General features: G+C 39.1%; 1 protein-coding gene across 1 annotated transcript in view; it reads left to right on the top strand.

Moving 5' to 3' along the window:
- Positions 1-15,952, top strand: part of P4HA1 (prolyl 4-hydroxylase subunit alpha 1) — a 94,474-nt gene that overhangs the window by 19,531 nt on the left and 58,991 nt on the right. Inside the window, exons 2-5 of the mRNA XM_017854516.1 lie at positions 728-835; positions 1,809-1,905; positions 3,437-3,588; positions 6,927-7,064. Of these exons, the coding sequence (XP_017710005.1) occupies positions 745-835; positions 1,809-1,905; positions 3,437-3,588; positions 6,927-7,064 (478 nt within the window). The 5' untranslated portion in view covers positions 728-744. The remainder of the gene's footprint in view (positions 1-727; positions 836-1,808; positions 1,906-3,436; positions 3,589-6,926; positions 7,065-15,952) is intronic.

Genomic DNA, 15,952 nt, shown 5'->3' on the forward strand with positions numbered 1-15,952 from the left:
GGTAATTTTAATATTTAAATAGATAAGTTGGTATATTTTATGGGAAATTCATGGGATAGGTCCAAATCACAGAGAAAACTTGTTTTTCAGGCTATACAAAAAAACCACCTGCTATTCATTTACTCTAATTGTAATAGTGACTAAGGAGAACAAACTAAGCATGAATTTCTAAGCACAAATTATCAGGTGATAACAAACGTATATTCTTCTCTAATATGGGTGCAGTGGCTCATGCTTATAATCCCAGTGCTTTGGGAGGCTGAGGCGGGTATATCACTTGAGGCCAGGAGTTCGAGACCAACCTGGCCAACATAGCAAAACCTTGTCTCTGCTAAAAAGACAAAAAGTTAATGAGGTGTGGTGGCACACACCTTTGGTCCCAACTACTTGGGAGGCTGAGGCATGAGAATTGCTTGAACCTGGGAGGTGGAGGTTGCAGTGAGCCAAGATCGCACCACTGGACTCCAGCCTGGGCAACAGAGACTCTATCTCAAAAAAAAGAAACAGAACAAAACCACAAAAAAGAAATGTCATGGCAGTACTCTAATTATATGAAAAACAAGATAGTAGCTATTATTAAATTATTACACAATTGATAATAACTGACATCAATTTTATGGGCAACCTTGGAATCTTACTTTTTCATAGAAATAATAGATAAGGAACTTTTCCTTCCCTCCTTTCGTATTTTTTAAGTAATGGCTGCATTTCTCTATTTCTGTTGTAGGTGTGTGATCCTGTAAAATGAAGTGTTCCAAGATGATCTGGTATATATTAATTATAGGAATTCTGCTTCCCCAGTCTTTGGCTCATCCAGGCTTTTTTACTTCAATTGGTAAGTCTTACTACTTGTTGATTTTTTTGGTTTTGCATTTTTTAATTTCCATTTTTTAGTGTTTTAAAATCAGCAAAAACAAATACAGTGTATTCCCAGAATATAGGTTTATTCGCTGCCCCTTTAAAAGGTCCTTTTAAATAATTTGATATATTCTTTAATTTTTTTATTATAAAATGATACATATTCAGGTTAAAATAATTTAATGCATATACTTAGTCTTTCTCAATGCACAGATATACGAGTAATATACTGCATATGTATCTAATCTGCTTTTTCCACTTAGGAATCTACTGTGAACACCAGTTTTTTTTTGTATTATAACTTAAAAAATATTTTATCATGATTATTTTGAATAGAGACAGGGTCTCACCATGTTGGCCAGGCTGGTCTTCAACTCCTGGTCTCAAGGAATTCTCCTGGCTGGGCCTCCAAAGTGCTGGGATTACAACAGGCGTGAGCTGCCACGCCTTGCCCATAAGTATATACTTATGACTCTTGATTCCAGTATATAAAATGATGGGTTCTCGCATCCTGTTGTACATAAAGAGATTATTTGAAGCTTTTTTAGTGTGGCTTTTATTTATTAAATAAAAATTTAATTCTAATTAGTCTCAAAACAAAGGTAAAGGGTTCGAGAAATAAAGAAGTAAAGGTGAAGAAACATTAATTTTTGGAAAGTAATGTTGATTTGCAATTTAAAAATACATTTGTAGATGTAAAGACAATTTGCCAGCACAGTCTAAAGCTTGCAAAATTAAGTGGCTTGAAAATTAGAACTGGAACTCTTGATTAGAAGTTTTTGGCTTTATTTTGGTTTATCTGGTAAAAGGAAGAAAAGATCGTCTCCAGCATATCTGATTCATGCCAGTTAAATTGTCTCATAGAATGAAACAGTGTCAATCATTCTTATTCTTAACATACCTGTGTTGAAGGATATGAGTATTTGATAACCTTCTTCCCCTTCTACTAGGTCAGATGACTGATTTGATTCATACTGAGAAAGATCTGGTGACTTCCCTGAAAGATTATATTAAGGCAGAAGAGGACAAGTTAGAACAAATAAAAAAGTAAGCAAAGTGTTTACTTATTATGACTGACTAAACCTGGATGTTTTCTTTCTCGAGCTAAAATATTCTTTAAGTAGAAATGAAACCCATTTTTGAACCTTACAAAGCCAGTTGAAATGGCTAAAATAGGAGTATAGAGAACAAGTTAGACTTGGGCCAACTTTCACATGGAAGAATATGGGTTGAGATAAGAATATGGATAGATATTGGCTAGGTGCGGTGACTCATGCCTGTAATCCAGCACTTTGGGAGGCCGAGGAGGGTGGATCACTTGAGGTCAGGAGTTCAAGACCAGCCTGGCCAACGTGGTGAAAACCTGTCTCTACTGAAAATACAAAACTAGCTGGGTGTGGTAGCACATGCCTGTAATCCCAGCTGCTTGGGAGGCTAAGGTAGGAGAATCACTTGAACCCGGGAGGTGGAGGCTGCAGTGAGCCAGGATTGTGCCACTGCACTCCAGCCTGGGCTACAGAGCAAGAGACTATCTCAAAAAACAACAACAACAAAAAGGATGGATATGGGAAGTTGACTAATAATTTTTTTTTTTTTTTTTGAGACAGAGTCTTGTTCTGTTGCCCAGGCTGGAGAGCAGTGACATGATCTCGGCTCACTGCAACCTCCACCTTCCAGGTTCAAGTGATTCTCCTGCCTCAGCCTCCCGAGTAGCTGGGACTACAGGTGTACACCACCACGCCTGGGTAATTTTTGTATTTTTAGTAGAGACGGGGTTTTGCCATGTTGGCCAGGCTGGTCTCGAACTCCTGACCTCAGGTGATACGCCCGCCTTGGCCTCCCAAAGTACTGGGATTACAGGTGTGAGCCACTGCACCCAGCCTGACTGATAATTTTAAAAGTATTGCTAATATCTTCTATCCTCCTCTAACCTCTTAGTCAACCCACCTGCTGCTGCAATTTTCCAATTCTACTTATCCTTTACTCCCATGGTTCCACTGTAGAGATTATAGTGATAAGTATGGTTAGTGTTATTTAATTGATACAGTTTTTCTCAAATATGAATTTAATTGACTCATGTTCATAGTTAATCCTGACCTGAGAATTCCTGTCTTTTATTTAATGAGTAGCTGAGTGTTCAGTTTTTTCATTTTAAAATATAGTTTCTAGAAACTGGATGTAAAGACTTAGTATAAGTTGATTTAAATGAACATGTAATTGAATTTGGGTTGGGCTAATTTGTAGTTTGTAATAATCAGTTATTTGGCCCTGGAACCTATGAGGAAATGAATTTTTAGACTTTTACTAGAGGGATTCAGTCACAACTTTTACTAAGACAGGGAGGCTCCATGTACTGTAACCATTTGGGAGAAACAAAACTAAAAAAGTCCTATAGTTGTATTGATTCTGCCAAGAGGATCTTGCTTTTAAAGAGACCTTATAATTTTACTTTAAAAGAAACTATAGGTATAGTTTAACTCAAAAAATTCTAGTCATTATTTTTTCTGAGCGTTTCACTAAATTGTGTTTTTCCCTATGAAATATACCTATTCTCAGTTTTTATGTTTTGCATCTGTAGATGGGCGGAGAAGTTAGATCGGCTAACTAGTACAGCGACAAAAGATCCAGAAGGATTTGTTGGTCATCCAGTAAATGCATTCAAATTAATGAAACGTCTGAATACTGAGTGGAGTGAGTTGGAGAATCTGGTCCTTAAGGATATGTCAGATGGTAAGTCTTGAAGAGATTCCTGAGTAAGGCAATATTGCCACCATCTGTAGAAATAATAAAATTAGTGATAAATTCAGTTCCCAGGAAACCAAGTGTTCAGTGTTGTAACTAGATTTTGCCTGGGTGCGTTTAGTTTGAATAGAGTTAATTTAGTCAAAATCCTGAATTCTTTGACTAAAAAAGAAGTAATTTCATGTATTGTTGACTTTTGTTTTGAAATCTGCAAAAGTGAATAGATTATTTGGCATATAGCTTCATTTCTGAGGGTAATCATTTTTATTTTAGGATTACCTTCAAATTTTAAAAAAGTGTGTATCTGCAATCAATTTTAAAAAATGTTGGGAGTGTTACTATAAAGAGAAATATTAGCTGTGTTCTATCTAGTATTTTGAAGTTTAGAAGTAGTTTGCTCAATGTAGAAAATCAAACTGAGGCTGCAAACCGTAATAGTGAATAAGTGATACAATTGTAGTTGGAGTGTTGAAATGTTTTAGATACTTTAATAACAGACGTGGAAGACTAAATCTGGACTTCAGTAAGGAGGTAAAGGGATTATGCCCCCCCCCCCAAAAAAAAAAAAAAGAGACGGAAAATTGCTGAGCTAGTTATGTAGATAAAATACTCCAGTGTTTGTAAGCAGTGACTATTATGCACAGGGGTCAGGAAACCTTGAAACAAAAAATATGGCAAGTACTTGTGAATACTTCTTTACTGTGAGAGGGAAGTGTCTGTGATTATTTTCTGTACTATATAACACCTTGGGAACTTTTTTTTTTTTTTGGAGACAGGGTCTCACTGTTGCCCAGGCTGGAATACAGTGGCACAATCATGGTTCACTGCAGCTTTGAACTCCTGAGCTCAAACAATCCTCCCACCTCAGCCTCCTCAGTAGTTGGCACTTCAGGCATAGACCACCGCGCTGGGCCAATTAAAAAATTTTTCTTTTGTAGAAACAAGGTCTTGCTATGTTGCCCAGGGTGATCTCAAATTCTTGGCCTCATGTGATCCTTCCACCTCAGCCTCCCACAGTGCTTGGGATTACACACGTGAGCCCTGGTTCCTGGCCCCTGAACACATTTTTTAAAGGAAATCCACACATTTATTCTCAAGTAATGAACTAAGTTTTTTATAATGTGAACCTTGGGACTTTGTTGTTTTAATCTGTAGTAGTCATTCTACAATGCTATGCTATATATTTTAAATTTTTCTTAGAATTTTGTTTGTAGCATAAGAAATATTATTAGCATTCTATAAAATTTGTAAAATTTGCTAATGAAATTTCCTATAGAAATTGAGACTGAGGCCGGGCGCGGTGGCTCAAGCCTGTAATCCCAGCACTTTGGGAGGCCGAGACAGGAGGATCACGAGGTCAGGAGATCGAGACCATCCTGGCTAACACGGTGAAACCCCTGTCTCTACTAAAAAATACAAAAAACTAGCCGGGCGTGGTGGCGGGCACCTGTAGTCCCAGCTACTCAGGAGGCTGAGGCTGGAGAATGGCGAAAACCCGGGAGGCGGGGCTTGCAGTGAGCTGAGATCCGGCCACTGCACTCCAGCCTGGGCGACAGAGCAAGACTCCGTCTCAGGAAATAAATAAATAAATAAAAATTGCGACTGAGAGTTGGTCATAAAACTAAAAATATTGTTGGAAACAGAGCAGGTCAAAACTCCCATGCTGATCTAATAATGAAATTACACCAATAAAGAGCCACTGCACGTCAGCCTGGACAACATGGCAAGACTCCGTCTTTAAAAAGAGACAAAACAGCATAAAAATATGCTTGATATAAACTCTAGCCCTCTTCTAGTTATTTGTTCATTTGTACATTTTCATTTACATAAAATGCCAGGTCTCAGCCAGGCATGGTGGCTCAGACCTGTAACCTGTAAATACCCAGTAGTTGGGGAGGCTGAGGCCTGGCACATCACTTATGAGGTCGGAGCAATATCGACGGAGCTAGGCTCAGCCGAACATGGTGAAACCCCGTCTCTACTAAAAATATAAAAGTTAGCCAGGCATGGTGGTGGGCACCTTTAATCCCAGCTACTCGGGAGGCTGAGGCAGGAGAATCGCTTGAACTCGGGAGTCAGAAGTTGCCGTGAGCCGAGATTGTGCCACTGCACTCCAGCCTGGGTGACAGAGCAAGGCTGCATCTCAAAAAAAAAAAAAAAAAAAAAGCCTGGTGTCTTGCTGTTCAAAATACTTAGTCAGCTGGACACAGTTGCTCACGCCTGTAATCCCAGCACTTTGGGAGGCCAAGGCAGGTGGATCGTTTGAGGCCAGGAGTTGGAGACCAGCCTGGGCAACACGGTGAAACCCTCTCTCTACTAAAAATACAAAAATTAACCGGGTGTGGTGGCACATGCCTGTAATCCCAGCTCCTTGGGAGGCTGAGGCATGATAATTGCTTGAACCTGGGAGGTGGAGGTTGCAGTGAGCTGAGATCGTGCCACTGCACTCCAGCCTGGATGACAGAGTGAGACTCTGTCTCACAAAAAAACCGTATAGTTGATTATAAGTTAATCAGTACAAGAGGGAAGTCTCATACCTAATTTTTATTCACAAGCAATGATACTTATATTAAAATTTTAAACCACTTTTTTTGTTTCTTAAGGAGTGTTTATCATCCATTCTCCTTGGGGTTATATAGTTATCAGTAATTGGTTTGTTAGTTTGATTTTTGCTATACTTAATGTAAATCCTCTTTAAGATTAGCTTTATATATTGTAAATTTTAGTGGATGAACACCATGTTTAATAATTAAACTGATCTAAATATATTTTAGTAAACTAGCTTAGCTGTTGATCTTAAATATATAATTAATATCTCTTCCTTGTCCTTGAATTCCACCAAACTTTATATATTTACATATTTATATAATATGTAATACGTGGAAGAAGAAAACAACATTAAGAGCACATATTTTACTTACCATCTGTTATCTGGAAGTATAATTGATTGTCAGTGAATGTCATTTTCAGACCCATAAATGTGTTCATTTCCCAAACTTAGTGGATGCACTTTTGTTTTCTTGCTATGTTATATAACTAAAAACTCATAACTATTATGTTAGGTGATCTTTACCTGGTAATACAGATATGATTTATGTAACAGCATTAACAGTTCTTAAACAATATTAGGCTTTTATAAGATTAAACAAGTTAGAAGTGTGCCAAGTCTCATTCAGTGTATTTAAGTTTTTCTTGTTGAGTATGTAGAACTTTTCATGGTATGGTAGAAAATAATAAAATAGATTTTGAACAGTCCTTATTAAGTCTCTTTATGGGAAGTTAATGAGGTTTTACAGTCTTTTTTTCTTTTATTTATCTATTTCAAGGCTTTATCTCTAACCTAACCATTCAGAGACAGTACTTTCCTAATGATGAAGATCAGGTTGGGGCAGCCAAAGCTCTGTTACGTCTCCAGGATACCTACAATTTGGATACAGATACCATCTCAAAGGGTAATCTTCCAGGTAAGATCATTCTTCCATTCTATAAAATACCATCACCTAGCTTCTTTGTTGAGTCCATTAAGACAATGTTAGTATAAAAAAGACTTGCATTTTAAGATTTTAAATTGTAGTTTGTTTCATAGCCTTTGAAGACTAAAGAATCACCTTCCCTTTCTCTTAGGGCTTAATAGTTATGGGTAGGCTTCCTTGTTACTCTGAAATCTTGTATTGATAGAGGCTAACTTAAGTAGGAAATTTTAGTGTGTAAAGAAAAGAAACTATCATTTTACCAAATGTTTTTATTCAGAACACCTAATACTATTTGTAAGCTTTGTATGTAAAGCTATAAGGGAGTCGATAGTCAAAGTTTATATGTTAAATAATTAAAAGCCAAGATGTTTTGGGTATCCACATATGTTTAAAGCGTTCCTAGTTTCTTACCTATTTTTTGGCAAAGTCCTCTTTTTAACTTACAGTTACTTTCATGATAATTTACTTCTGCCATCCCTCACTTTTTCAAAGTTTGTGACTTATTAACACTACTATCTCCTGTCATTGTCAGCTGCAGAAATAAAATATGTTGTCTCTGTTTTCATACTGTAATTGATTTTCTTTCTTTCTTTTTTTTTTTGAGACGGAGTCTCGCTCTGTCGCCCAGGTTGAAGTGCAGTGGCCGGATCTCAGCTCACTGCAAGCTCCGCTTCCCGGGTTTACGCCATTCTCCAGCCTCAGCTTTCCCAGTAGCTGGGACTACAGATGCCCGCCACCTCGCCCGGCTAGTTTTTTGTAGAGACGGGGTTTCACCGTGTTAGCCAGGATGGTCTCGATCCCCGGACCTCGTGATCTGCCCGTCTCGGCCTCCCAAAGTGCTGGGATTACAGGCTTGAGCCACCGCGCCCGGCTGTAATTGATTTTCTCAGCAAGAAAAATCAGTTTATCAAAATATTTTCTTGCTCATCTCCCTTTATTTGAGATGAAGGTATCTGTTGGTAAAGACTAAACATGGTATAATAGTAAATAAAATTTATGTTAAGCTGGAATATAATTCCATTAATTTGAACTTCCAAAAATGTACAAATTTGCAAATTTTATTTTCAGTTTCTACTAATATTATACATTATAACACTTGATAAGATTATAATCTTATTTTTAAAATTGGCTTCAGGTTTAAAACACATTTAATAGATATTAAATAATATGTGCCAGCTATTATGTTAGGTACTGAGGACACATAATGAACAAGACATACACTACCCTTGCCATTAGGGTATTTAACATTCTTTTTCTTTTTGAGGCAGTCTCGCTCAGTCTTCCAGGCTGGAGTGCAGTGGCCGGATCTCAGCTCACTGCAAGCCCCGCCTCCCGGGTTTTCGCCATTCTCCAGCCTCAGCCTCCTGAGTAGCTGGGACTACAGGTGCCCGCCACCACGCCCGGCTAGTTTTTTGTATTTTTTAGTAGAGACGGGGTTTCACCGTGTTAGCCAGGATGGTCTCGATCTCCTGACCTCGTGATCTGCCCGTCTCGGCCTCCCAAAGTGCTGGGATTACAGGCTTGAGCCACCGCGCCCGGCGCATTATCCACAGTTCTTTGGCTTCACAAGTGATTATGTCTGTAGGATAAATTCCTATAAATAAACTTATTGGGTTAAAGGGTCTCAGCTCACTGCAAGCCCCGCCTCCTGGGTTTATGCCATTCTCCTGCCTCAGCCTCCCGAGTAGCTGAGATTGCAGGCGCCCGCCACCTCGCCCGGCTAGTTTTTTGTGTTTTTTAGTAGAGACGGGGTTTCACCGTGTTAGCCAGGATGGTCTGGATCTCCTGACCTCGTGATCCGCCTGTCTCGGCCTCCCAAAGTGCTGGGATTACAGGCTTGAGCCACCGTGCCCGGCCTAACATGCTTACAGTATAGTAAGATGAGTGCTCGGATGAGAGAAATTCAGGATACCACCATGTGAGCACATCAAAAGAAACCTATTGCTGAACCTCATAAGAGATGTAAAGGAAGAATTCCTGGAAAATATGACATTAAAAAAATTGAGATCTGGCTGGGGGTGGTGGCTCAAGCCTGTAATCCCAGCACTTTGGGAGGCCGAGACCATCCTGGCTAACATGGTGAAACCCCGTCTCTACTAAAAAACACAAAAAACTAGCCGGGCGTGGTGGTGGGCGCCTGTAGTCCCAGCTACTCGGGAGGCTGAGGCAGGAGAATGGCATAAACCTGGGAGGCGGAGCTTGCAGTGAGCTAAGATGAGGCCACTGCACTCCAGCCTGGGCAACAGAGCGAGACTCCGTCTCAAAAAAAAAAAAAAAAAAAAAAAAATTTGAGATCCAATGGATAAGGAATTAGCCAGAAAAATGGGGGAGAGGGAGAGAGGAATGGGTGTGGGAGAAGTGTTCCAGACAGAGGGAACATGTAGAAAGGTCAAAAGGAGAGAGCATATCATATTCAGATAGCTAACATCTAGTTTGTATGGCTTAATGTAGAGTGCAAGAGGTGAATGCATCAGGTGGATATGGGGGTTTGGCTTTGTGAGAGTAGTGAGAGCTGAGACTAGAGAGGTAAGCAGAAGCCATCTCTTGGAGAGCTTTGTAAGCCATGTGGAAGAGATTGAACTGTCCTGAGTGCAATGCGGAGCTATTAAAAAGTTTGTAAGGGGAATTTATGATTTTTCCTTTTAGAAATAACATTCTGGCTGCCAAATGGAGATTGGGTTGGGGCCAAGGGACAAAGAACCAGGGAGGAGGCTGTTGCAAATATTTAAGTAAGAGGTGATAGTGGATAGATTATCAAGCTACTTATTGGAGTAGAATAGTAGAATTTGATGATGTACTTGATCAGAATTTCTGGCTTCATCAACTGGATAGGTTCCATTTAACAAAATAGGGCTGGCGTGGTGGCTCATGCCTATATTCCCAGCACTTTGGGAGGCTAAGGTGGAAAGGATCCCTTGAGGCTAGGAGTTCAAGACCATCCTGGGCAGCATAGCAAGTCCCTGACTCTACAAAAAAATGAAAACTTAGCTGGGTGTGGTGGAGCTTACTTGTAGTCCTAGCTATTTGGGAGGCTGAGGTGGGACGTACTCACACTGCTATGAAGAAGTACCCAAGACTGGGTAATTTATTTTAAAAAAGAGGTTTAATTGACTCACAGTTCCGCATAGCTAGGGATGTCTTCGGAAACTCACAATCATGTCAGAAAGCACTTCTTCACAGGGTGGCAGGAGAATGAATGAGTGCCAGCAGGGGAAATGCCAGGTGCTTATAAAACCATCCTATCTCATGAGAACTCACTATCACAAGAACAGCATGGGGGAACTGTCCCCATGATTCAGTTATCTCTTCCTTGTCCCGCCCTTGATAGGTGGGGATTATTACAATTCAAGGTGATATTTGGGTGTGAACACAGAGCCAAACCATGTCATGGGAGGATCACTTGAGCCCAGGAGTCAAGGCTGGAGTGAGCCGTGATCACGCCACTGCACTGCAACGCAACCTGGGCAACAGAGTGAGACCCTCATTTCAAAAAACAAAAAGCAAAAAAGAAAACATCCCACCTCAGCCTCCCAAATGTGTGGTGGTGGTTAATAAACGTTATTTAGATTACTCTATGTGTTTTGTTTAAAACATGATTATATTCTCATCAAAATGGTCTTGAATATTATTTAACCCTGATTTCACTGTGTTTAGTCTTAGGGGCAATATTCATTCTTTCTCAGCTACTTTTTATCTCCTTGTTAACTTTTTCCCCTCTTTTATCACAGTTTTGGGCTAGTTCTTACTGACTTTTCCTTTCATGCAAATTACTTACAAGTAAAATGACTGAAATTTCTTAATCACATTATATCCTATAAGTGGTAAAAATAATAGCATGAATGCTAGCATAAGAGTTTTAGGCTCCCCAACCCAGATTATTTTCTATTGTTAATAGTCAAATATCACAGATGTATTCAAAGGCTTCTTGTGCACTTTCCCTTCTTTAGAGCTAATGACTGTTCTGAACTTGATGTGTATCCTGTCATCTTTTTATACTCTATCATATATATTGTCCATTGTATTGTGTTTTTAAATTTTACGTGAATAGTGCATCGCACCCTATGTATCTTTCTACAGCCTTTTTTTAACCTAATATGTTTAGTAAATTTATCTATGTTGATCATGTTCATCTTACTGCTAATGTGGTATTGTATAACATTATTTATTCATTCTTCTGGGGATGGATGTACATTTATATTTTATCCGATTTTTTGCTTTATCAAATGAGGTTTGATACATCCTTGTTGAAATTTTTGTGACCATGTACTCATGTGCAAGAGTTTCTCTTAGGGTATAAGAAATCATAGGGTATTTGGTTTTTCATCTTGCTTACCAGATGTGGCCAGATTGTTTTCCAGAGCGTGTATTTATACTCTCACCAGCATTGTATGAGAGTTCCCATTTCTTCATATCCTTGCCAGCTCTTGGTTTTGCCAGACTTTAAAACTTTTAGCAATTTGGGTGTGAAATGGTAGGGGTGAGGGAGGAAGGATGGCATGTATTTTAAATTTTCTTCAAACAAAAAAGTCAGAGAAATGCTTAGTGGATTTATATTGATGCCACATCACTGCTTGATTAGTTTCATCTGTTTCTTTTACCACTTTGGGCCTACCTGTTGAAATGCTTTGTTGATATTTTCATGTAAAATCTGATAGGTTATATGCATTTCGACATCAATGTTGTCCTTATAGTTCTTAAGGACTTCCTTTAGTTTTCAGATGGTTGGTTCCCAACCCTGATTTGTTGAATAGATCCGTATCTGCCAAAGATACCATGCTTTTTTTTAAAGCTGTGATTTTTTTTTTTAGGTGGTGGGGGTCAGTAATAGAAAATGTCTTACATATAAAATTCAATTTGCTTCATGTGGAAATTGAATGTTCACCCTTCTGGTCACTTGCATCACTGTCTTCGTAAGTTAATAAGGTAACTGCAGCAAGCAGTAGATTCTCCAGACATCTCTGGAGCTCACTCAGCTATGAGTGTACCACACTGCCTCAGAGGTGGGACATTAACTTCTAAGTATGTGCATTTTAAACATAATTCTCCCTTACAAATTAAGTTTTGATCCATTGTGTGTTCTTGTGAAGTGCAAGAATTTTTGAATTACATGTCTCTCTCAGTTTAATGGATGAACCATAAAAATGTATTTCTTTTTCTTTTTTTCTCTTTTTTTGACATGGAGTCTCACTCTGTTACCCAGGCTGGAGTGCAGTGGCGCAACTCAGCTCACTTTAATCTCTGCCTCCTGGGTTCAAGTGATTCTCCTGCCTCAGCCTCCCAAGTAGCTGGCATTACAGTTGCCTACCACCACGCATGGCTAATTTTTGTATTTTTAGTAGAGATGAGGTTTTACCATGTCAGCCAGGCTGGTTTCCAGCTCTTGACCTCAAGTGATCCATCCACCTCAGCCTCCGGAAGTGCTAGAATTACAGGCATGAGCCACTACGTCTGGCTAAAAATGTATGTCTAAGTAATGTTTTTCCTATAGTGCCTGTGATATTATAGTTTCTTTTTTCTTTCTTTTCTTTCCTTTTCTGTATTTTTTAAATTTTTTTTGCGACAGGATCTCACTCTGCTATTGCCCAGGCTGGAGTGCAGTGGCACAATCACAGCTCACTACAGCCTCAACCTCCCACGCTAAGGTGATCCTCCTACCTCAGTCTCCCGGGTAGCTGGGACTACAGGCACGTGCTACCACAAGCAGCTAATTTTTGTATTTTTTGTAGAGACAGGGTTTTGCCATGTTGCCCAGGCTGGTTTCGACCTCCTGAGCTCAAGCAATCCACCCCGCTCAGCCTCCCAAAGTGGTGGGGTTACAGGCAAGAGCCACTGTACCTGGCCTGATATTATAGTTTCTACTGTGACAATAAATTAAAGGACTGTTTTTAGTGTTACTTTCAGTTTGGTTTATTATATTCAATTTGGTATGTTAGTGTCTGTCATCCCTGCCTCTTCCTTTGAACTAAAGGAATTTACAACTCATTTCTCATCAAATTCAGTTTGCTTTATTTTTTTTTTTTTGGGACGGAGTCTTGCTCTGTCACCCTGGCTGGGGTGCAGTGGCACAATCTTGGCTCACTGCAAGCTCTGCCTCCCGGGTTCTTGCAATTCTCTTGCCTCAGCCTCCCATGTAGCTGGGACTACAGGCGCCCACCACCATGCCCGGCTAATATTTTTTGTATTTTTAGTAGAGACAGGGTTTCACCATGTTAGCCAGGATGGTCTTGATCCCCTGACCTCGTGATCCGCCTGCCTCGGCCTCCCAAAGTGCTGGGATTACAGGCGTGAGCCACCGCGCCTGGCCCGGTTTGCTTTTTATATGAAGCTTTTTACAGTCTCCTTTCTGCCCATACCACTTTCCTTGTTTCATTTTCTTCTTTGTTTTCTTGCCTATTTACTTCTTATTCTCATGTTCTCTACTTTGGAAACCGTCTTCCTTTTCAAATACTGCATTACTTTTCATTTATTTTAAAAATCAGATTCCCAGGCAGTCTGCCTTTAATATTGTTAATACAACAGTAGGTAAGACAAGCAGAAATACTTTACCAAAGCAGAATAGCTAAAGATATTCTACTATCTCTGCCATGCTTGTTCAAATAATGTTACCAGAATATCCGGTTATGTAAAAAAATATTACTGGTGTTATCTACATGGATTAATGGCATACTGTTATCTCATGTGTTTTGCATGTCCCTAAGAGAAACATTTATAATTGCTGCATTATGAGCTCATCTTCTCAGTTTACTGGTTCTTGTAACTGAAAAAATAATAGCATTGTCAAAATTTAATATGCATCTTTCGTATTTGGAACTAAGTCATGTTAAACTATTAAGTTAGTTTCTTAGCATCTGCTATTATTGGAATGTGTCCCTCCAAAATTTAGGTGGTGAAATTTAATGGCCAGTGTGATAGTATTAGGAGGTGGGGACTACAGGAATGGGATTTAAGGCCCTTATGAAAGAGGCTTTATGCAACCCCTAGCTCTCTTGGCCTTCCACCTTCACCATGTGAGGACATAGCATTCTTTCCCTCTGGAGGATGCAGCAACAAGGTGCCATCTTGGAAAAGGAGAGCAGTCCTCACTAGACAATTGAACTCGCTGGTGCCTTGAATCTTGGACTACCCAGCCTCTAGAACTGTGTGAAATAATTTTTTTTTTTTTTATAAATTATCCAGTCCTCTATTACTTTGTTATGGGCGCACAAGTGCACTAAGATAGTATCCTTTCCTAGAGTGGAAGGCGGGATAGAGACTTATTTAAGGGAAAAACATCAAAATGTGGGTCTTCATCTTCATTTTAGGAGTATACTGTTGTTACTGTCTGTAAGTGACTAATGGGGGGCCAGAAAAAATGCATATGGAGGTGATTGAGTTGAATATTTGATTATATTGGGTCATGTGATCCTCCAGTGCATACACCTACAAGCTTGGACTCTGTTTGATACTGGAATTCAACAGCTCATTGTCAGACGAGGGCATGCTTTTCTGTAGTTTACAAATGTCTGATCATTAACAAAACGTGCCCATAACTTTACTTCCTTTTGATTTTGATTTATTTCTCATGAATTCCTTTTCTGTTAGCATCTTTTTAAAAACATATGTGACCACTGTTGGATAGGTTATAGCTAAGTCTGGTTCTGGCCATTTTAGTGACTCTTTGAAGTGTATTCAATCAAAATTTATTAAAGAAGCCACCAATGTGTTTGTTTCTCCACCAGTTTTCTTTGTGATGTTATCAGACACTTAAAAAATGTGTACAGTTTTATCTGTTTTATCAGAGAAAATGTAGGCTAGTCTGTCTTTGACCAGTAGTTTCTTTTAAAAACTACTCTTCTGGAATCATGACTACTAGTATAATATTGACTTAGTCTCAGAACTGTATATTCTGAGAGAAATATTTTTGGATAAGTAGTATTTTCTTGTCTAGGCTTGTTATTTTTTCACATACCTGTCATTTTTTTTTTTTTTTTTTGATAGTGTCCGGGAACTATGTGATTTTCTGTATAATAGCACAAAAAGAGCCCTGTAGGACATGACTTTCTCCTTTTTTCATTATTTATAAAACTTCTTTTATTATGGAAAATATCAAATATCACACACAAAAATAAAGGTAATAACATAATGAACCTATGCCATCACCAAGCTCCAGACGTTTTAAACATTTTGTCATTCTTGGTTTATCTACTCCTTCCACCCTTTCTTTTTGTTTTTGTTGGAGTATTTTAAGAGCAAATCCTAGACGTCATGTCATTTTATCCATAAATAATTCAACACGCATATCTAACTGATCATGTCTTTATTAAAATTTTTTTTTTTTCGGGGCAAGATTTCACTCTGTCACCCAGGCTGGAGTGCATTGGCATGATCATAGCTCACTGCAGCCTTGGACTTTTGGACTCAAGCCATCCTGCTGGCTTAGCCTCCTGAACAGCTGGGACTATAGGTGCGTGCCACCACACCTGGCTAATTTTTAAATTTTTTGTAGAGATGGGCTCTTGCTATGTTGCCCAGTCTGGTCTTGAACTCCTGGCCTCAAGTAGGTATTTGTAATTTATTTTAAATTTTTTTTAGAGACAGGGTCTCACTTTATTGCTCAGGCTAGAGTGTAGTGGTACCATTATGGCTCACTGCAGCCTTGAACTCTTGGGCTCAAGTGATCCTCCTGCCTTAGCCCCTTAGCCTCCCAAGTAGCTGGGACTATAGGTATAAAACACCTGCGCCCAGCTGGTCTTTTTAAAAAAGTAACATAACCACTTACTGTCACCCTGCTTAACAAATTGGCAATATTTCCTTAATATAATTTAATATCCAGTCAATATTGTTTCTCTGGTGATCTCAAAGTTGTCTTTTTACAGTTTTTTTTTTTTTTTTTTTTTTTT

Source organism: Rhinopithecus bieti, unplaced genomic scaffold, assembly GCF_001698545.2.
Source record: "Rhinopithecus bieti isolate Rb0 unplaced genomic scaffold, ASM169854v2 scaffold_36008, whole genome shotgun sequence".
In the NCBI taxonomy this organism is placed as follows: domain Eukaryota; kingdom Metazoa; phylum Chordata; class Mammalia; order Primates; family Cercopithecidae; genus Rhinopithecus; species Rhinopithecus bieti.